Source organism: Rattus rattus, chromosome 2, assembly GCF_011064425.1.
Source record: "Rattus rattus isolate New Zealand chromosome 2, Rrattus_CSIRO_v1, whole genome shotgun sequence".
Classification (NCBI taxonomy): Eukaryota; Metazoa; Chordata; class Mammalia; order Rodentia; family Muridae; genus Rattus; species Rattus rattus.
The window spans coordinates 24227349-24249548 of record NC_046155.1 but is presented as its reverse complement, the minus strand read 5'-3'; the positions used below and the strand labels follow the sequence as shown (position 1 = coordinate 24249548).

Genomic DNA, 22200 nt, shown 5'->3' with positions numbered 1-22200 from the left:
TTCTCTCGAAAACGTCCCTATACACTAAGAGTGAGCTTTACTAAACTTCTGGGTGTTTTTCATTCCACCCAAGTTGACAGAATTGGCTACCTCAGTTCCCACAATTCTCAGTGTCTGTCAAGGGTTTTTATATATGTCTTAGTATATATTGTTTTAGAATTTAATGAAGATGGTTAGGAGTGTATGTCAGTAGGTAGAGCACTTAGCATGTATAAGGCCTTGGGTTAATCTTTAGCAGAATCCCCACAAATAAAAACCTAATTCCCCCCCCAACAGATTTTAATAGGAAATTCACGATAGTTAAATCAACTTATCCAACTGTCAGCTTGAAGAGATAACCCACCTTTAAAGATGAATTCTGAATCCTATCAGGAAAGAATTTACTGGTAACTCTGAGCCTACATCAACCAGATCATTCAAAAGTTGAATTTGTGTGAGATTTTTAAAAACTGCTGTGTTCCGATCCTATTCGTTGGTAGTCTTATCAAAGTTAGTCTTTTATTTAGAGTACTATAAAATTTTAAAATATCATTGGATGAGCCTAAATAATAGGATTCTGTGATTTTTTAAAAATTATTTATTGATTTTATGTATATAAGTACACTGTAGCTGTCCTCAGACACACCAGAAGAGGGCATCAGATCTCATTACAGATGGTCGTGAGCCACCATGTGGTTGCTGGGAATTGAACTCAGGTCCTCTGGAAGAGCAGTCAGTGTTTTCAACCACTGAGCCATTTCACCAGCCCGGATTCTGTGGTTTTTAAGGTTTCTTTGAGAATCTTGAAGCAAAGAAGCTGGGCCTGATTGGACAAATTTGCAGTCTATATATTCAGGAGATGGGGTCAGACACAGAATGATCAGTCGGTTACAGCCATGGCTGGCAAGACAGTGAATTAAAAGCCAGCTTGACCTACTTGAGACCCTTTCTGTAAAATAGTAAAAGAATCTGAGGCAAGCTTTTGACCTCTTTCCCTGCTAACAGCACAGAGATGGATGCCTGCCTATTTCGGGGCTTACAAGAGGGCTTTTTGCAGCACACAGGACTGTCACTGAAGTCCTGTTGCTGTCCAGGCTGCTTCATGCTTTCTGGGGTGACTCCGTGGTGTGGGTAGGACAGGCCTTTTACACAAACATGGTGGTTCTTAATAAACATCCAGAAGCGGAGTGCATGACTTCCGGTTTCTTACCTCTGAAGAACTCTGACCAAGCTGGCCTGACTTGCGAGCGTTGCACCCCTTAAGAAGCTTCTTGGGTTCATTCGCTGCTGCTTTTCACTTTCCAGGGTTCAAGATGACTGATGCTTGTTTTTTTTGTTGTTGTTGTTCACAGAGAAAATGACAGGGTGGTCATGGTCAATGGTACCCCCATGGAGGATGTGCTCCATTCGTTTGCCGTTCAGCAGCTTAGGAAAAGTGGGAAGATCGCAGCCATTGTAAGTCCTGGGCTGGCATTCGGTGCAGTCTATGCATGCAAGCCAATATCCTTACACATACATTGTAAATACATTTTTAAAAAGTCTTCAGAAAGTTTAACTCTAGAACGTTTGTTTTCTGTGCCCAAAGAAAGCGACAGTTTGCTTCTGAGCATGTGGACAGAGTTAGCTGACCTAGGGCCAGCGTGCTTCTCGCAGCCTTGATGGTTTTCTAGGCTGGTGTCACCGATGGGGTGAAGCAGTGTCCAAGCCGCCCTCTGGAGGAGGGCTGCAAGCATCCTACCTAATGACTACTGCACGCGTCTCCTAAGAGTAGGGCCGTCCCCACAACAAATCTCAGAATACCAGGAGCTGTACAGGACCATCTCATGCCTACTCCATACCTCAGCATGGCTTGGACATATCTTCCCAGGTCCGAGTGTACACGCTCTTTATTAGTCCAGAGTGGTACCCCCCACTCCCTCCTGTAACATATACAGAGTATCCCGTTTCCTGGCAGTTCGTTTGACATTCACAAACTGACCAGAGCCTTTGGGGTTTTGCTTACTGGGTCAGAAGTGGATTTGGAGGTGTGGAAAAGCACTATATTCACAGCTGCAGTTGTTTTTTTCTCTTACTCTAACTTAAGTGAGGTTTATTCGCCTTAGGTCTGGATAGGGGCTTGGAGGATTGACAGGGATACAGATGGTTTTTTTTTTGTCTTCTTTGTTCTGTTTTTGTATGAACCTCTCACCTCCCACAACCCCCCCCACACACACACACACACTGAGACTGGAGAGGGACAGTTTTACTAAAACTGGAACCAGGCCCACTGCTCTCCCAGGCGTCTTTGTACCGTTCTGCATCATCTCCTCTTGTCTGACCAGGTGGTCAAGAGGCCCCGGAAGGTTCAGGTGGCCCCGCTGCAGGGCAGCCCCCCTCTCAGTCATGATGACCGAGGTTTTGAGATGATGGATGAATTTGATGGCAGAAGTTTCCGCAGCGGCTACAGTGAGAGGAGCCGGCACAGCAGCCACGATATGCTCAGCCACAGCTGGGAGGACAGCAGGGAGAGGGGGCGTCCCCATCAGCGCGCACAGAGCCGGGAGCGGGAGCGCAGCCGTGGCCGGAGCCTGGAACGTGGCCTGGACCATGAAGACTACGGGCGCAGCCATGAGCGCAGTCGAGGCCGGAGCCTGGAGCGTGGTCTAGACCGCGACTTTGTGTCCCGGGACTACAGCCGTGGCCGTAGCATCGACAGGGACTACGACCGAGACTATGAGCGCTCCTATCACCAAACCTATGAGCCTGACTACGAAGGCCGCTTCAGCCCATCTTATGACCGCAGAGCCCATCCAGAGACCCGCTATGAACGGAGCCGCAGCCGAGAACACCTACGGTCCCGAAGCCCCAGCCCCGAGTCTAGATCCCGGCAGGAGCACAAGGGCCAGCATGATCCCGACAGGCCCATCGGGGTCCTTCTGACCAAAAGCAAAGCAAACGAAGGTAGGTGCACATGATGTGGGGATGCAAGCCGTACCTGCAGCATCCTGGCGCTCGCCTGGCACCTGCCAGTGTTCAGTATCAACCTGAACTGGCCATGGACTTGTATATAAGAGAGTCAGAGATGCAGAAGGGTCCATTGATCTGGATGCCTTGTCAGTGGCAAAGCCAGGTCTTAAGAGACTTCTCCTCCACACTTGTCTGTAAATGTAACTTTTATTTGCCGGGGTGATTTTGCTTATTGCCTTCGACTGTTAGCTTAGTCCTGGGCCTGGAAGCTTCTAGCCTCTGTACAATCTAATCTAGGCCTAGAATGTTTTCAGCCTCTTGGGATTTACTGCTGAATAAGCTCACTCTTTCTAGTTCTTTCTGAACTCTGGCTGGCTGGTTCAACTCAGCTGTTCTGGCTCAAACTCCTCCCGAACCTGACTGATTTAATCTGGCTTCTCTTAAGTTTCTTACTGAATTGCTCTGCTTGACCTCCTACTAACTTTGGCAATCTGTTCTAATTTCTGGCTCCTTCTCATTCTCTGGCTCATTTGGGTCTTTGCCTGTGCCCATCTCTCTCTCTCTCTCTCTCTCTCTCTCTCTCTCTCTCTCTGCACCCTGTCTTTGTAAACCGCTTCTAGTAAAACTGCCTTTCTTTTTCCTCTCCGCACTGCCCCTTAAGTAGCTTCCCTTTCCTTTTCTTGCTTCTCTCTTTTCATGAGAGTTGGGCATATCCTATTCTATCAAATTTTCTCTGATTCGTCACTTTGTCAGCCTCTCAATTAGACATGACTTTCCAACATGGGTGTTTCCTTCTACAAACTAACTTTACCTTCATTGTTTAGGATTAAAGGTGTATGCCGAGGGCCGAGCCACACCACAAGTAGAAACAGGGCTTTTTCAGTAAATGCCCCAATCTTGGGGTTCATGGTGTGATTTTAAAGTGAGGGTTCTCAGTCTCCAACCAGCCCCCTGGAACCAGGCACTATGGAGTCTGTGTGTGAACAGGCTCTGCTGGTGAGCCTGGTGCTTCTCAGGGTGGGAAAACAAGGCCGGAGCTTAGCTTGATGGGGTTCTGGTCTAGGTTGGGGGGTGGCGTAAAGTAAATAGTCTCTTTCTTAATCCCCCTAAGGACCTAGGTAGGAAGCCTCATTCCTGTGGTACAGGTCAGGGGTTTCAGTGTGTATGTGGAAGCTGGCTCTGGCTTAGCTTTCCCCACACTGCATTCCTGGAGACATGGACACATTTAATCCCTCCCAAGATTCATCGAATTCTGTGCAGTGAAGCTGTTAGCACTGTTCTTGTATGTATAGGGGGTTTCTGAAGCAGAGCAAGTGGGGGAAGCTAGAGCTCACCCTTAGCTGGTCTGAAGCCAGGAGATGAGCAGGAGTTGAGCCATTTCCAACCTTGGGCCTTGTCTTCCTACTTTTCAGTTTTCTTATAATAAAACCCTTGCCTCATTGACTCTATTACTAATCAAAGAAGAAAAAGGTGAAAGACCTCTGACAGTACAAAGTGAAAGGTTCACGTTAGCTCGGAATTTGCATTCTGTAGTGGATTTTAGATGAAAAGAGCCTGTTTCCTAAGTTTTTCCTACTTAAATAACTGGAGTGATGTAAGTCAGTAATGGGAACCAGGAGCATGAGGTGGGGGTGGGAATAAGCTGAGATCGCTGAGGAGAGGAGCATCCCTGCCAGCAACTTTGGGGATGTGATGATTTCACCAAATCTTTATAGCTATCAGTGAGGAGATGGCCCTTTGCTGGTCCCCAAGCCAGATCCAGATCAAAAGGTGGGGTCCAGACAAGTTTTGGGGGAGAGCATCTGGCAGGAGACCTCCTTCCAAGAAGTCTGACGCATTCTGAGGGACATTGCTTTTGAAACCTTTCCTCCTCATTTCCTGTTCCTCCTGCGCTGAGTCTTTTCTGTCCTCCTGCTGTAGGAACAACCATATCATGCATCACAGAGACACCGTGTATGAGTCAGGGCTCTCTAAAGGAACAGAAACGATAGAATGAGCTTGTGTCATCTGTGTGTGTGTATCCACGTGTATGGAAAGGGATTCATTAATGTGGTTACAGCCTGTGTCCTCCTGGGCTTGACAGTGACAGTCTCATGAAAGTCACAGAAAGGCCAAGCATCCGGTCCTTGTACAGTCTGTGAGACTGGATGTCTTATCTCTGCAGTCACAATCTGGTGCCTGCTAGACTCTGGGAGGTGTTTAGTCTACATTGGAATCTGGCGGTAGCAACCGTGAGCCTGCCAGGGGAAGCGAGGACAAGCAGACACAAAGCCAAGGCTTCCTTCTTCCATGCCTTATGATGTGAGCTGCTACTGGAACATATAACAGGGTTAGGCTGTCTTTTCACCTCAGACAATGCGATGTCGAGAATTCCTCACTAGCCTGACTAGCAGCTTGGGTTTTAGTTGACTGCAGATATAGTCGAGTTGACGTGCAAGATGAGCTACCTTACGCCTACCTATAAAAAGCTTAAATAGAAATCTCACGGAGTATTACTTATTCTGTTCAATGTACTGAGAGTTTCCATTGCAATGAAAATTTAAAATACTGTTAGAAACTCATTAAATCAATTCAAGGCCCATTAATGAATTGTGATGCATAATTTAAGGAGACACCGTTGGGCTAGAGAGATGACTCGGTGCTTAAGAGTGCTCAGTGTTCTTCCGGAGGGTCAGAGTTCGGTTCCCAGCACCCACGTTAGGCAGTTTACAACTATTACTCCAAGGAATCTGGACCCCCTCCCCGCCCAGCACCCCGCTACAGAAGAGGGAGTGAGAAAGCAAAGCTTCAAATAAAATAAAAGGAAGGGATTATCCTATGAGATTGCCCAGGTCCTAACTAAGTACATTTTATCTTTTTTTCTTTTCTTTTTTTTTTTTTTAGGAGCTGGGGACTGAACCCAGGGCTTTGCGCTTGCTAGTCAAGCGCTCTACCACTGAGCTAAATCCCCAACTTATCTTTTTATCAAATGCTAACACGTTTCCTAAAATTGACTATTTAAAACGACTACTTTTGTAACGATAAGAAGGAGCTTTCTCTATGTAGTAAAAATTTTTTGAAGAAAGTGACTTTTGTAAGTATGCAGTTTTCAGTCAGAACATTAGTAGTAATAACTTAAAACCTGAATGTGTTTGCTCTCAAGCTCGCTTGACTGTGAGGGCTTTCAAAGTCAATACAATTCACCCTTAAAGTCTGCCTTTTTACAGCTTAATAAATAAAATCAGAATAGTGTATAGAAGACTTTTGCAATACTAAAATATGTGTATTCCTTCTAACCACAGCGTTTTTCTTTTGAGAACCATTCAAAGTGCTACTGACTCTCCCTGCCAGGGTGTTGGCCTTGCCCCAGCTTAAACCCTGGGCAGTGTGAACTGTCATGGAGACATATTATGTCCACAGCTTCATGTGGGCAACCTTAGGGTCAGCATGATTTCCTATTAAGAGGGGTGGAACAGACTGTTGTTACCAGCCTTTTATTTGAAATGTGGTCATTTTACAAGAGGCATCCACATAGCCTCTGCCTAGCTCAACCAGTTAACATTTTGCAACATTGTCTCTTTTAATCCTCCCTTGTTTGTTGGTTGGTTTTTTTGTTTTTTGTTTTGTTGTTTGTTTGTTTGTTTGTTTTTTAAGTTTTTTGAGTTGAGAATTTGTGTGTTCCCTTGTTTGTCTCTAGAGTACGGGCTCCGGCTGGGAAGTCAGATCTTCATCAAGGAAATGACCAGAACAGGATTGGCAACAAAAGATGGCAACCTTCATGAGGGGGACATAATTCTCAAGGTAAGACCTGGACAGGGAGCAGTGTGTGCCTGATGTGTTCCTAGTCTACACCCCGACATCTGCGTACCAGGTCAGAATCTCTTAGCCTCAGGAGCAAGGTGCTGACAGGAGGAGCAGTTCAATGAGGTGATCTTTGTCGTAAGCACAAAAGTAAACTGAGATATAAACAGGACACACACACACACACACACACACACACACACACACACGCGCGCGCGCGCGTGCGCGGACCAGCCTGTTCCCCACCACTTATGAGCCCTGCTCCCTCTGTAGCCCCTGTCCCCTAAAAATAATTTAAAAAGGAAACAATTTAAAAAACAAGTCTTGGGATCTGTACTAATTTAGTAACAAAGGAAAAGCCTCGAGGAACACGTTCCCTTGGTCCTGTTGCTTTAAAGTTGAAGTTCCTGTTCATCTACCAAGGAAAGTCTGAGAGCCATTGATCTACGATTGCTGAATGTGTTTGATTTTTGTGTGTGTGTGTGTTTGGGTTTTTTGTTTGTTTTGTTTTGTTTTTTGAGACAGGGTTTCTCTCTGTAGCCCTGTTTACCTTGGAACTCACTTCGTAGATCAGGCTGGCTTGGAACTCAGAGAGCCACTTGCTTCTGCCTCCCAAGCACTGGAATTAAAGGCGTGCGCCACTACCAGCCGGCTGTGTTTGATAGTTTTTTTTTTTTAAAAACCTCACCAATCAGGAAGCCTGTTCCAGCAGTAAACCAAGCTGTAGGCTTGAACTTGGTTGTTAAATAGATTATCAGAGTCACCTAAATATTACTCTGACTCCTTCATGCCTGTTCTGGACGTGTGTGGTTTGCATGTAATTCGAAGGATAATTCACATTCATGAAATCATCCTGAAGTCTGGTCTGAGTGTCTTCTCGACTTCTTTCCAGTCTATAAAGGGAAAGTAAGAGTTTTGAACTTAGCCGTGAGCGGTTGTCTTTCATACGATTAACACTGCCATTCTTCATACGTGCAGATCAATGGAACTGTTACTGAGAACATGTCTTTAACCGATGCTCGGAAGTTAATAGAAAAGTCTCGAGGAAAACTGCAGCTGGTGGTGTTGAGAGACAGCAAGCAGACCCTCATCAACATCCCATCTCTGAATGACAGCGACTCGGAAGTGGAGGGTAAGAAGGAGCCGTGTGCTGGGCTGGGTGTCAGGAGGCTGGGTGTCAGGAGGGTGTCCCGAGGGGCAAGAAAGCCTCCTTCAAACTTTGATCAAAAAGAGAAGTATGCCTGATCTTTGTTTGTTTGCTTACTAAAGCATCTTTTGAAATTAATTTCTAAGAGGAAATTCCTACCACACGTAATTAGGCCACAGAGAACAAAACTTACTGTCAGAAACAAAGTGTTCATGACTAGCGATGAGGACGGATACCACTTACATACTTGCTCTGTGCTCAGGAAGATACTAGTCAAGTATAGAGTTTTGTGAGTCTTTAAAAATGACAGAAGCCAAGCCCAGAAGAGCCTCTAATTCCTCTCTCAGCCGGCAGAGTCAAGGCCAGACTGTCTACCTAGCAAGTTTCAGGCTTTAAAAAAAAATGGCTGTGCCCACACCTGTGCTCGTGGCTGTGTCTTCATGAGGCCTTTCTTTATCTCAACGCTATTGCTTAAAATCTGTGTTAAAAATCTCGTAATAAATTCCAACCCGGCGTAAGGTGAAAAATAAGGCAGTGTTCTGACCTTTAGAAGGTGTATGCAGAGTGTAGACTACTGAACAGTCAGTCAGAGTGGCTCCGAAGGATAGAGTTGTTCCTTACTAATGTATGTCCCTGTCCCCGATTGTTACTGTTTGGTTGGTTTTTAAACTGAGGTAAATACATTTGTTCCATCTCCATACGTTCTTTCAAGGGAAGGAATCAACTGCCCTTTCATTCTGATAAACACTTAATGTTGAACTATAGGGACCAGCGTAATAACAGAAGAAATGGCTGTGAGAGCAGGCGTGGTTGTGTTCGAATTGCAGACTTAGGATTACCGCCTTACCGTCACAGGGTGTTTTAGAAAAATAACACGGTAAAGGCGGCTGTCAAAGGGTCGCCAGATTCCCTCACGTGCCTCTCCTCAAAGCCATGCTAACTAGAGGATGGGCTCTCGTAATACTTTCAGACTGGGGAGATAGCTCAGGAGAGGGCTTCCATCCTGTGTACAAGTTCCCGAGGTGTGGCTCCATCCCAGGCCCCACAGTTGGCTTTCCCACTGGTCTCTTGTTTAGCCTACTGGGTGAAAACAGCCTGGGAGTGGGGGTGGGGGTGGCAAGATGGCTCAGCAGGCCAAGGCACTTCCCTAAGATTGGTGCTGTGCACCAACGTGCCTCGTTTTTGGACGCTAATTTCCTTTCTGGTCTATCAGACATCAGGTCAGCTGGTCTGGTCTGTGAGGAAGGCAAAGAGATCGTAGCACCTCGCTGTGGTAGTGTCTCATTCATTTTCTTACCGTTCATCATGCGGTCCTCTGACAGCGTCAATGTCAGGGAGTTTGATTCCAACAAGATCTCTACATGGTTTGAATACACGTTAAAATGTAAGGAGCACAGGTCTGTTTGGCAAGAGCGGTTTCTGTAGCCTCAGATACAGGCAGTGATGGGTTGAAAATATAGGGGTATGGGGAGTGGAGGAAGTCCAGAAAGTTTAGGTTTCTTTTCAACAGTACAGTGTAACCACGGTTGATATGGCATTTGTAATATGTTATGTGTATAGATAAAACTTGCAGAAGAATATGGATAAGGCTACATGCTGTCATTTAACATCTTATATGAAGGACTTCATCATCTGCCGAGTTTGGTTGGGGAAATGGCCATGGAACCAATTTCTACAGTAGTAACAGAGGGACACCTCTTTGTAGCTGGATCATGGCCCCTTTAAAACAGCTTTAAAAGCTAGTGGGCTGAAAGAAGTGTACAGTTCGGAATTTGACCGTCTCTTCATTCAGTAATGTCTCTCTCTGAAAATTAGGAAGCTCCCCCGCCCCCCCCAACCCCCTTAGTAAAAGAAAAACTGCTAAGCTGATAGCCTTCTCTCATGCTTCCGACTCTTAGAGACTAGTGTGATTTTGGTACGTATGTATTTCACTGAATTGGACTTTCCTTATTTTGAAACCAGATATCTCGGAAATCGAGTCCAACCGATCTTTTTCTCCAGAGGAGAGGCGCCAGCAGTATTCTGATCAGGAGTATCATTCCTCCACTGAGAAGCTGAAGGAGAGGCCGAGGTAAGGTGGCGGGTGGGCTCCGTTTCCGTTAGTCACTGGTACATGCACTTGGGTGTTTAACACGACTGTGTTATCTGCTGAGACATGATCATGGTGTGTGCTTTAGCTCAAGAGAGGAGACCTCAGGCAGAATGTCCAGGATGGGTGCCACACCCACGCCGTTCAAGTCCACGGGGGACATCACAGCTGCAGGTGTCACAGAGACCAACAAGGAGCCCAGGTCCCAGGAAGAATCCCCAGGTGAGATGTTCAGGTCATTCTTTTGTATGTGTATGTTACACACGAGCTGGTTCATGCTTCTAGCACAGATCCACTGATTGGGAGAATTGAGTTCAGAAATATGTGCTTGATGTTTCTAGAATGTGACTGATAAAAAAAAAAAACAGCAACATTATTTAAAACATAATTTGTCCAGCAGAGGAGGCCCTCTTGATTTTTCTCTTAATGTGGGAGGTAAAATCTGTCCTATTATATGATCAGAATGGGTCACATTTTGACACATTTGAATACCTCCTCTTGCCCTCTATCCATGTGATTATCATCATAACTCTAGGTACATAAATATTTATATGTGGGGAAAACATATTTTCTAGCTATAAAGAACACTGCTTTGTGCATGTGCACCTTGTGTTAGGGCATTTCTTTTCTCTGACTTTGAGGAGCTGTGATACTGTTAATGCCCTAAAGTTAAGTTTCATCTATAAGTCTCCGTCCCTCCCTCCCTCCCTCTCTCTTTCTCCAAAAGTAAAAATGAAGACAGTTTAAGAAAGGAGTGGGCTGGGGAGCAGGGAAAGCTGTGATTTATTAGATGGGGTGATACAGTGTAGCACCACAGTAAGTGGTTACACTTAAAACCCCCAGTGCCTGGTGATTGGAGAGAATTCAAGGGCTCACAACCCTCTGTAACTCTAGTTCCAGGGGATCTGATGCCCTCTTCTGGCCTCTACAAGCACTAGGTACCCACATGGTGAGTTTGTGTGTGTGGAAAAAAAAATCTCTCATGCATACAATAAAAACAAATAAAATCTTTAAATCCACAGTTCCTCAACCCAGAACAGCATCAAGAGTCTTTCTTCGTCCTAGTCCCGAAGATGAAGCAATATACGGGTATGTCCCTCCAAACTCTGGGAACGGGCGAACTTTACGGCTTTGGTGTCTGTTCACTTACCCACCAACTACTTGTCCTGAGTATTTTCTGAATATTTGCATCACTCACATGTAGAAAGGTGGAGCGGCTCCAGTAGACACTGTAGGGGTGTGATGGTCCCAGCATGGTGGGGAGGGAGAAGGGGCCATGTTGAATGATGTCTAGATTGGTAGTTGTTGGATTAGGCCTGGCTTCCTTGCATCTGAACTGTTTTCACTTGACTAAACTTGTGGTGGAATGCATTTGGGAGGGCATCCGTCTGTCAGAAAGCTGGAATCAATTCCTAATTACGTTCTCTCTCATCTAAGATGAGTTAATGTGGTAGACTTGGTATTTCGTTCTGTTGTGGACTGGTAGACATTTCCCATCGCTGTGCCAGGGAGATTAAATTATAGAACAGATGGGAAAAATGAGAGGGAACTCCTGTAGACCGTGAAGTCACTCCTGAGCTAGAACATAGTTAAGTCTTTAAGCGCTCGATGGGAATCCTCCATTTTAAACAGTACGTTTTGTCTTTTCTTTCTTAAACCAAACCTGCTTCAGCCCTAACACCAAAATGGTGAAGTTCAAGAAGGGAGACAGCGTGGGCCTCCGGTTGGCTGGTGGAAATGATGTTGGCATATTTGTGGCTGGCATTCAGGAGGGCACCTCCGCAGAGCAGGAGGGCCTACAAGAAGGGGACCAGATTCTAAAGGTAAGGAAGCCTGCCCTCTAGCCCGGCAAGGTGCTTTGATGGATGCTTTTCAGTATAGGGGTTTTTCTTTATCTTTCTGGATTGCACACACACACACAGAGACTTTGGTGGAAAATCCAAAAGGCATTAGCTGGGGGTCTGGTAAGCATTTCTTTGTCCAAAGCAGAGGGCAGAAGAAGTTGCAGCAGCATCCAGACACCTCAAGGCACAAGGGCATGCCCTCTCTCTGCACTCTGCTGATGCAGTCCAGAGTGGGAGGTGTCAGGCCTTGCTCACGACCATTGCTAAGCTTTCCAGTGGAATTCTGGGACTTTCTTTGGTTCCCGGAAGGGCTCAAGAAGACTAACTGAGGGAACCTTGAGGTAACACATGATCCCAGGGCATCTTTCCACCCCTTCTACTTCCCATGTTCCTGATGAAAATCTCCAATGCGGGCACACACTAATTTGTACTCGGCGAGTGTACAGATGAAGAGAAAGCATGGTTTCAGCTACTGGGAAGCCAAAGGTTTAGAGCCGTGCTCATTAAAATTGGAGAATTCACCTAGAGTCTCAGACACCCAATTTCTGTCTAAAGCATTGTTAAAGACAAGGAGAATTTCTTCCATCGTCAGAACTTTAAGTTTTTCCACCCCACCCCCCAACCCCGCCGTCACCATGGTGACCAGAGAGATGTTGGTGAGCACTGACTTCTCCTGCAGTAGTCCTTGGTAGAGGTCAGGCAACAGGTAGCCTTGATCATCACTCAAGCTCGACTACAAATGGTCTCTTTTTCTGTAAAAGCCCGAGAAAGATTGAGCTCCCAAGCTGGGCAGAGAGGCAGCTGCAGCTCTGTGAGCCAGAGCTGATACCGAATCCTCCCCAGGCTCCCAGCACACCCAGCCCCGCCCTGCACACCGCTCTCAGATAATGAAAAGCGATATCTGTCTGTTGGGAAGGACTGCACAGTCTGACCTTGAAGTACGGGAACACTGGCCTCGCAGTTTTCACTGTAATGTGTTCCGCGCTCCCTGGTTAGCCTGAGGACGTGAAGGGGACTGTGTGTGTAGCCTGGCCACTTTCTTTTGTTGGTGGGTTTTTTAGAATGCCTCTGCCTTTTGTAGGTAAGGCCTGACATGTATAGTATGCTGCTGTGCTATGGCTGAACCCAGCGGGATCTTACAGATAACAGAAATATGATTGCTTTTGTTTTTATTTATTTTTTCCCCTGCTTGGTTTAACTGCTTCTTTGTTATTTATATGTGTGGCTGGTATGTCTCTTTCAAAATCTGTTATGGAATGGAAAAGACAAAAAAGAAAAACAAACACATTTTCGGGAGTGGTTGTGGTTGTTAAGTCATGTGAATTTTAAAACTACACCTATTTGTGGTATGTGAGGGGTGGAGGTGGGGAGCGAGAGAAACACATGCATGTGGACCTAAGAGGAGGACAACTTGTGGGAGTCTCTCCTTCCACCACATGGATCTTAGGGATCAAATCAGGGCATCAGGTTTGGTGGCAAGGGCCTTAACACATTAAGCCAAATCACTGGCCCTGGAGTTTTAAAATGTAGCTTGCAAAGTATGTTTTAATTTTGAAAATTATAGCTTTGCTTCCAACAGAAGGTCAGAAATGGAAGCCTTATGTGTACCCTTTTATGTTTAAATAAACAGATAAATATGAGCAGTTACAATGTGCATGAAAAGCATTCATAGATACAGATGAAGCTGTGCAAATGGCACAGGAAAGGGCTAGACAGCAGAGTTCTGTGACCTCTGTTTGGGGACAGAGGCAAGAATAACAGCAGGTTACATAGTAACATTGTTTCAAAGAGGAGCTGATTGCCTTGCAGATCACTCTCCTCTAGCCTTTATTTTCTGCTCCCTCTTCCTCATGCTGGGAGGGAATCTAGTATAGATGTTCTGTTTAGAGCTGAGTGCTCCCCACTTTTCAGAGCTGAGTGCTCCCCACTCTTCAGAGCTGAGTGCTCCCCACTCTTCAGAGCTGAGTGCTCCACACTCTTCAGAGCTGAGTGCTCCCCACTTTCAGAGCTGAGTGCTCCAGTCTTCAGGCTGAGTGCTCCCCACTCTTCAGAGCTGGGTGCTCCACACTCTTCAGGCTGAGTGCTCCCCACCTTCAGGCTGGTGCTCCACACTCTTCAGAGCTGGTGCTCCCTCTTCAGATCTGGTACTCCATACTCTTCAGGCTGGGTGCTCCCCCCACCTTCAGTGAGTGCTCCACACTCTTCACAGCTGGTGCTCCCCACCTTCCAGAGCTGGTGCTCCAGTCTTCAGGCTGGTGCTCCACCTCTTCAGAGCTGAGTGTTCCCTTACTCTTCAGATCTGGTACTCCATACTCTTCAGAGTGCTCCCCACCTTCAGAGCTAGTGCTCCATACTCTTCAGATCTGGAGTACTCCATACTCTTCAGAGCTGAGTGCTCCCCACCTTCAGAGCTGAGTGCTCCATACTCTTCAGATCTGAGTACTCCATCTCTTCAGAGCTGAGTGCTCCCCACCTTCAGAGCTGAGTGCTCCACACTCTTCACAGCTGAGTGCTCCCCACCTTCAGAGCTGAGTGCTCCATTCAGAGCTGAGTGCTCCATACTCTTCAGATCTGAGTACTCCATACTCTTCAGAGCTGAGTGCTCCCCACCTTCAGAGCTGAGTGCTCCATACTCTTCAGATCTGAGTACTCCATACTCTTCAGAGCTGAGTGCTCCCCCACCTTCAGAGCTGAGCTCTGGTACTCCATGCTCTTCAGGCTGGTGCTCCCCACCTTCAGAGCTGATGCTCCCCACCTTCAGGCTGGAGTGCTCCATGCTCTTCAGATCTGGTGCTCCATACTCTTCAGGCTGAGTGCTCCCCTTCAGAGCTGAGTGCTCCATACTCTTCAGATCTGAGTACTCCATACTCTTCAGAGCTGAGTGTTCCATACTCTTCAGAGCTGAGTGCTCCTTCAGAGCTGAGTGTTCCACAGTCTTCAGAGCTGAGTGCTCCACACTCTTCTGAGGCTCTACACTCTTCTGGGCTCAGAGCTCGGTGCTCCACACTCTTTAGAGCTCAGTGTGCCACACTCCATTATTTTCTATATGTTGACAAGTTATGGGTCTTTTAATTAATCATTGACTGTATAAAGAAACCTTCCGAGTCAGGTGTGGTGATGCATGTCTTTTATACTAGCACTCCAGGAGTCAGAGACAGGAGAGATCTCTGAGTTCAAGGCCAGACTGGTCTACAAATTCAGTTACAGGACAGCTGGGGCTGCATAGAGAATGTTGTTTAGGAAAAAGAAAAAAAAAGGAACTTTTCTGTTCAATGTTAAGTGGTATACTAATCTATACGCTTAGTGGTCAGTTTATGACTATTTCCACTTAGTAAAATTTAGTACTGAGTTCTTCCTAGGGCCCATGACAGAGCCAGCCGAACGCTTTTAGCCTAGTTAACAGTATCAGATTGGGTTCTAAATCCAACCAGAGGTCGGTTACTGCCGTATCACTTGTGCCATTTTCTGCCAGTGGGCCTGTTTTGCCAGCTAGCTGTTAATGTAGGGTTCATGGCTGTTTAAGTCTTGATGTCTTTTCTCCACTGGGAGCATGCAGTAGATCTCCAGCACTATGGAAACTTATAGCTGATGGGTAGTGAATCTTCCAGCTCAGTACACGGTTGTTTTCCTCGCATCCTGTGACTTGTGTATGTTCCATCTGCAGTAGTAGAATCTTATTGTCATGTTATTATACATTAAAGACCAAAAATCTTCTAAAACTAGTTAAACACAGGTATCTCAGCACAAAATAAGCATGCAAACATTGCTAGCCTTTTGAATACCAACAGCAAACATAACCAAAAGGAAACAAGGGAAACAACCCCATTTACCATGGCCTGAAGAAAAAACATCTTGGGATGAATCTAACTAAAGAAGGTAAAGACTTGTACAGTGAAAAATTTAATATATCAAAGAAAGAATATTGAAGCTATGAAGAGATAGAAAGGTCTCCCATGCTCATGGGTTGCCAAGATTAATATTTTGAAAATGGTCATCCTGCCAAAAGTAATCTATAGATTCAACCTAATCCCCATCAAAATTCCAATGTTATTCTTAACAGAAACTGGGGAGGTGGGGGGCAAAATTCATACGAAATCACAAAAGACTCATGATAGCTTGAACAATCCTAAAGAATAAAAACGTTGCTGGAGGGATCACCATCTTGATTTCAAGTTATACTGCAGAGCTGTGATAGTAAAAACAGCATGGTTTTGCAGAAAAGAGACACATTGACCAGCGGAATAGACTTGAAAGCCCAGGTGAGCCCAAGATAAACCCACAACCACACAAGTGTGGAAAGACCAGAACTGCATACTGGAGAGAAGACGGCGTCTTCAACAAACAGAGCCGACCGGTCAGACGGGTTGTAGAAGAATGAAAATAGATCGTCCTCCCTCCCTCTTCACAAGACTCAAATCCAGATGGACCAAGGATCTCAACATAAAACCTGACGCCCTGAATCTGACAGAGAAGGAAGCAGAGGGCATGGTGCAGTTTACAGGCACAGGAAAGGACTCTCTGAGCGGGACCCCGGTAGCCCAGGCATAAGACCTACAGTTGACACGTGGGATCTCATGGAACCAAGAAACTTCAGAAGCTTCTGGACAAAGAACGCCATCATTCGAGTGAAGAGGCAGCGTACAGCAGGGGAAGAGTCTTTACAAGCCGCTTAGCTGATGGAGCGCTGGTGTCTGGAACATACTAAGAATTCAAAATAGAAGTAAACACGGAGAAAATAAAGGTTTCATTTAAAATCCAGCCTGAGGGCTGGAGAGGTGGCTCAGCAGTTAGGTCTGCTTTTCAGAGGGCCTGCACTTGATTTGCAGCCCCCACATGGTAGCTCACAACCATCTGTAACTTCAGTTCCGGGGCATCCAATGCCCCATTCTGACCTTGGGCAGCAAACACACATGTAATGTCCAGAGGTAGATGAAAACAAAGAACTCTACCCATAGCAAATATTTTTTTTATATCGTGGGGCGTGAAACTAAATAAAAAGAATCTTTAATAGAAGAAATGCTGATGGCCAAGAATTTTTCCCAGATAGTCATCTTTAGCCATCAGGAAGGTGCAAGTTAAAAGTTTGTCCTGGCTTTCTAAGTTATCTTGCAGCATCCTTCCCTAGTGTCACCCTCCAGTCATGGTGGGGTAAATGCTGTTGACTCCTTGCTAGAAGGACGTATAGACCAGAAGCCTAGTGACAGCAGGGCCAGTGGTCTTCCATGGAAGACTAATGCACCCGGTTTCACCGACACGCGTTAAACATTTTTCTTCTGCTTTCTTTTTGAGACAGAATCCCACTGACCTTGAACTCACAATCACCTTGCCGCAGCTGAGAGCATTGGGATTCTAGCTATTGTTAGATAGCTTTTGAGAGATCGGGGTTACAGGAGAAAGGGTGAATTGAACTGTGAATGTGCCTTCAAGGTTTTATTTGAATTAATTTTAAAGAAATATGGTCCCAGGTCTGCTTGTTACAGACCCCACCATTCTGCGTTGGTAATAGTTATCAGTACTGATAATCAGTATTGAATAATACTCACATATTGTACCTTTTTGGTTACCTCTTTGAGAGACTTCATAAAAACGGGGAGTCAGAGAGAATGACAGATTCTAATCAATTCAGTGACAGATTCTTCATTTGAAGGATGTGATCGGACACAGAAGGAAGGTAGAACAGTATTTGTAGCCACCTGGACTCATTTACTGGGTCCAGGTCACCTGATATGGCTTCGAGGAATTAAATTAAGCCTGTTGGCGGGGCCACAGCAAGACTGACGCTGTGACAATTTTATTGAGAGCACTCAGACTTTTTATATGCTTATCGGAAATAGAATACAGTGCCATTTGCCAGGACCAGCTACAGTTGTCGTTGCCAGGATACAGTGAAGTTTACAAGCTGTACGGGGTACACAAGATTAATGTCTAAGACCAACCGTCCTGTCCAACTTCCGTGTGTCCTTGACTTCCAAGCGAACAGACAGAGAAACACAAAGTGGCCTGAAAGGTCGGCTTCCTGGGGGAGTACACCAGTCTCTCAGGAACTGGAAGGCACGTTCACTGTATCTCAGGAACTGGAAGGCATGTTCATTGTATCCCAGGAGCCATGGACTCTAACCTGAAAAACCTATGATCCCTGCCTCTCAAGGCAGCCAGGCCGTGCTAACTCCATGGTTCCCTGCGAGTACATAGCCCAGGCCAATAGGAAGGGGCTGGGCAGGGGGACTGAGCGGCAACCGTACAGACTTACTCACCTTCTGCATTTGTTCTGGACAGGCCCTCGGGGAAACAAACAAATTTAGGAGTTACCTCTTAAAAGCTTTGGTATTACTAGGTATCAATCCTAGAGCATTGTGCATGCTAAGTAAGTACTTGACTACAGAGTTATTTCCCCAGCCCCAACGGGACTTTGAGCAAGCGAGCGAGCGAGTTTGTCTGTCTGTCTTTGTCTGTCCCTCTCTCATTTTTGATTTCTGGTTTTTACCTCCAACTAGGTCAACACACAAGATTTCAGAGGGCTGGTCCGGGAAGATGCCGTCCTCTACCTGTTAGAAATCCCCAAAGGTGAAACCGTGACCATTTTGGCTCAGAGCCGAGCAGACGGTGAGCAAGTTTGGTCATCTGTTTTATTTGAGGGAACTGGGAAGAATGAGTGGGTGTCTTGGGACCAGAATAAGCAACATTGGACCACAGATGGGTGAAGAAGGTTTAGGTACTGTTAATTTCGTATGGAAATATTTTCCCTCCATGTACTGAAATAGCTTTACTGGTTCTGAGTCATTTGGACTTAAACTGCTTCTCTGAGCAACGTGCATCCTCAGTTATGATGGGATTGTTAGAGAATCTCTGTATCGTGGGTGGTATTGGTTCCTCTCATCTCTTCACCAGCCTCATAAGTTGCTTCACCTTTCCGGGTGCTCTCCTGTAAAGTGGGGGACGAGCATAGTCCCTTCCTGTTTGCATCAGAAGATTGGTGAGCAACTATATTAGGCAGAGGTCTCCAGGGAAATGGAAGCTATAAGAGATAAAGATACATTGTTAAGGACTTGGCTGACGTGAATGTAACAGGTTGGCGAGTCCCACGTGGGACAGACCAAGCAGAATCAAAGACTCAGTTTTGCGTTTAGCCTGAAGGCCTAACTGCGGGGAGAGCTGATGGTGTGGAGTTAGGAAGAACTCAGACGTCCTGGCTGGAAGGTCATGGGGTGGGCGCAGGAATTTCCTCGGACTTCACAGAATATTCTGCTCAGGCTTTCAACTAAGGGGTTGAGGAACAATTTACTTTCCAAAGTCTTCCCATTTGAAAGTTAATCTCATTCCCCCCAACACCCACCATGCCCTCTGAGAAAGGCCTAGTATAATGTTTAATCGATTGTCTAGGCTCCCCCATGCAGTCAGGCGGACATAAAATCCGCCATCACAGCACTTCAGGATGTTAGCGGTTCTTCCTTCCTCCCGCTGGAGGTGATTCCACAATTCCCATCATGCACCAGAATGGGGGAACCCGGAAGGGGTGCTCTTCAGTTGGGCACACACAGCCAACATTGCGTTTATTCTCCAGTGTATAGAGACATCCTGGCCTGTGGCAGGGGAGACTCGTTCTTCATAAGGAGCCACTTTGAATGTGAGAAGGAGACTCCGCAGAGCTTGGCCTTCACCAGGGGAGAGGTCTTCCGAGTGGTAGACACGCTGTACGATGGCAAACTGGGCCACTGGCTGGCTGTGAGGATTGGAAATGAGCTGGAGAAAGGCTTAATCCCTAACAAAAGCAGGTAACTGAGCCTACTTCCGAAACAGACCTTTTAACCCCCCCTTTCTCCAAAAGGCGACAGCGCTGCCTCTGAGGAAATCAATCCCATGTCACCTCACCGTTTGCCTTCATCAGTTGTTTATGGAGGTAGAGCCACGGCCTCTTTAGTCTTGGGCACCTCAGGCTTGGTTGCCGCCCTCGGCTTATTGGAGGATAGCCTGCTGCCTTGGTTTTGGGAAACAATGTGTGGCCATGGCCCCTTGGCACTCTGGGTCTCCATCCTTAGGAGGGGCTTGTACACCCAGGGAACACTTGCTGGTGTGTGGCTGTAGGACGTGAGAACGGAACGGCGATGTGTTTGCTACATACGTTCCGATTACACACCACATGAGCCAGAAACGCCATGTTCTGTACTGAGTTACTGCTTGTGGAGTTCAGAGACCCCGTGGACTTTTCTCATCCCTGTGACAGAGGAGGGGCGGTGGGAATGCTGGTCCTCAGCTTGCTTCTTCTCCTGTGTTCCCTTGTGTGGGAAGATGTCATCTGTGCAGGGTAGTTTTCCCTTTCTAGAAACACCCCCATAGGCCGACTCAGAGGTTCCATAGTGATTCAGTAGGGTTGACAGTGACTCATACACAAAGCCTTTTCTGGCTGTACAGTCCCCTTTATGGTCCCATTGTTGATCTGAGTCTGCCCTGGGTGGTGGTGGTGGTGGTGGCGGCGGCGGCGGTGGCTGCGGCGGCTGCTGCTGCTGCCCCTCCTCTTCCTCCTCTTCCTCTTCTTCCTCTTCTTCCTCTTCCTCCTCTTTTTCCCCTTCCCCTCCTCCTCCTCTTCCTCCTCCTCTTTTTCCCCTTCCCTTCTCCTTTTCCTCTTCCTCTTCCTCTTCCCCTTCCCCTTCTTTTCCTCTTCCTCTTCCCCTTCTCCTTCTCTTCTTCCCCTCCCCCTTCTCCTCCGCCTATTTCCCTCCTTCTCCTCCTCTTCCTCCTTTCCCTTCCTCCTCCTCTTCCTTCTCATCTTCCCCTTCTCTTCCTCCTCCTCTTTTTCTTCCCCTTCTCTTTCCCCTTCTCTTCCCCTCCTTCCTCCTCTCCTCTTCCTCTTCTCTTCCTCCTCCTCCTCCTCTTCCTCTTCCTCCTCCTCCTCCTCTTCCCCTCCTCCTCCTCCTTCAAGATTTATTTATTATTTATTTAATATATATGAGTACTCCATTTATCCCTGTATGTCAGAAGAGGGCATCAGATCTCATTACAGATGGTTGTGAGCCACCATGGGGTTGCTAGGAATTGGCTCAGGACCTCCAGAAGAGCAGATAGTACTGTTAACCCCTGAGCCACCCCTCCAGCCCTGCCTTGGGTTCCCACACGACAGCGACTGTCTTAATAACTTGTGTCCATGCTGTGGAGAATGACTTCTTCCTGCTTCTTCTCTCAGAGCTGAGCAGATGGCCAGTGTCCAGAATGCCCAGCGAGAGAATGCTGGGGACAGAGCAGACTTCTGGCGGATGCGTGGCCAGAGATCCGGGGTCAAGAAGAACATTCGCAAGAGCCGGGAAGACCTGGCAGCTGCTGTGTCGGTTAGCACCAAGTTCCCCGCCTACGAGAAGGTTCTGCTTCGGGAAGGTGAGGCAGCTGCATGGACCCGGCAGTGATCCGCTGAGCTCTGAACCATTTCCGCCAGTGTCTGTGTAACCATCCAGTTCCCACTTTACCTAAGTCACTAACACCAAAGGTGTGGTGAGGGAGTCATATTGAGTAGGGAGGCTGAGGGCTCAGGGTCCTCAATGGAGGTGAATTCTCCAAATGTAGAAACTGACACTCAAGTATTTGTACATTATCCACTGAGTGGAGGATGTGGAGCAATACAGCATCAGACAATTTAAGTTTTATAAACTGCTTTGTGGGGAGGGACGTGAAGGCTTGCCCTTTGGGAAAGAACTGGAGTCCAGATGAGGTGGGAGAATTCAGTTTCTAATGCAGAAGCGTAGACAGTGCACTTGCCTCTCCTCTGGACGTTATAGGTGCACATCCGATAACCTTTCTTTTTTTCCTTTCAGCTGGCTTCAAGAGACCCGTGGTTCTGTTTGGCCCCATAGCAGATATAGCAATGGAAAGGCTGACTACTGAGCTACCCGACCTGTTTCAAACCGCAAGTAAGTCTGTACACAGGGCTTTGCTCCCTGACTGTTTAACTCCAAAGTTCTCTGGCACACGAAAGTTGGAAGAATAATGGCTATCTACACTCTGCTCGGATTCACTGTATCATGTTGTCAGATACACTTTCTCTCCACTGCCTGCTCATAGATAGACACGCACCTCCAACTTATGAAACTGTTTCCTGAGCCAGAGAGTTTAAACTGCAGAGCTGTGAGACTTCATTGGAGAGTATGCCTGTGAGTCTCCTCATAGTAAGAATAGTCTTTTACATAATGAAAGAACTTTGTCACCTCAGTGACAAAGGGATTCAATATTAATGTTATAGTTGAACTTTGCTACTCTGAAACATTCTAAATAGGAAACATTTTGAGCATCAGCAACATAGAGCACAAGGGGAAAATTCCATACTTGTTCTCCTGCGAGTGATCAGTGGCTAAACGCAGGGGTACTGAAGATACTCTGAAAAATTACCTCAGTCTCTGTATGAGAGAGGGATGAAGGCGAGAAGTGGGGTG

The 22200-nt window shown here is 46.6% G+C and overlaps 1 protein-coding gene across 4 annotated transcripts in view; it reads left to right on the top strand.

The window, feature by feature from the left end:
* The window catches only part of Tjp2 (tight junction protein 2), a 78100-nt gene that overhangs the window by 40781 nt on the left and 15119 nt on the right, over window positions 1-22200 (top strand). For all 4 annotated transcript variants that reach the window (XM_032891735.1, XM_032891733.1, XM_032891734.1 and 1 more), the window contains exons 4-15: window positions 1332-1434; window positions 2301-2919; window positions 6602-6705; window positions 7684-7837; window positions 9815-9923; window positions 10030-10163; window positions 10964-11030; window positions 11614-11764; window positions 18280-18388; window positions 19347-19557; window positions 20964-21151; window positions 21586-21681. In XM_032891735.1, the coding sequence (XP_032747626.1) occupies window positions 1332-1434; window positions 2301-2919; window positions 6602-6705; window positions 7684-7837; window positions 9815-9923; window positions 10030-10163; window positions 10964-11030; window positions 11614-11764; window positions 18280-18388; window positions 19347-19557; window positions 20964-21151; window positions 21586-21681 (2045 nt within the window). The remainder of the gene's footprint in view (window positions 1-1331; window positions 1435-2300; window positions 2920-6601; window positions 6706-7683; window positions 7838-9814; window positions 9924-10029; window positions 10164-10963; window positions 11031-11613; window positions 11765-18279; window positions 18389-19346; window positions 19558-20963; window positions 21152-21585; window positions 21682-22200) is intronic.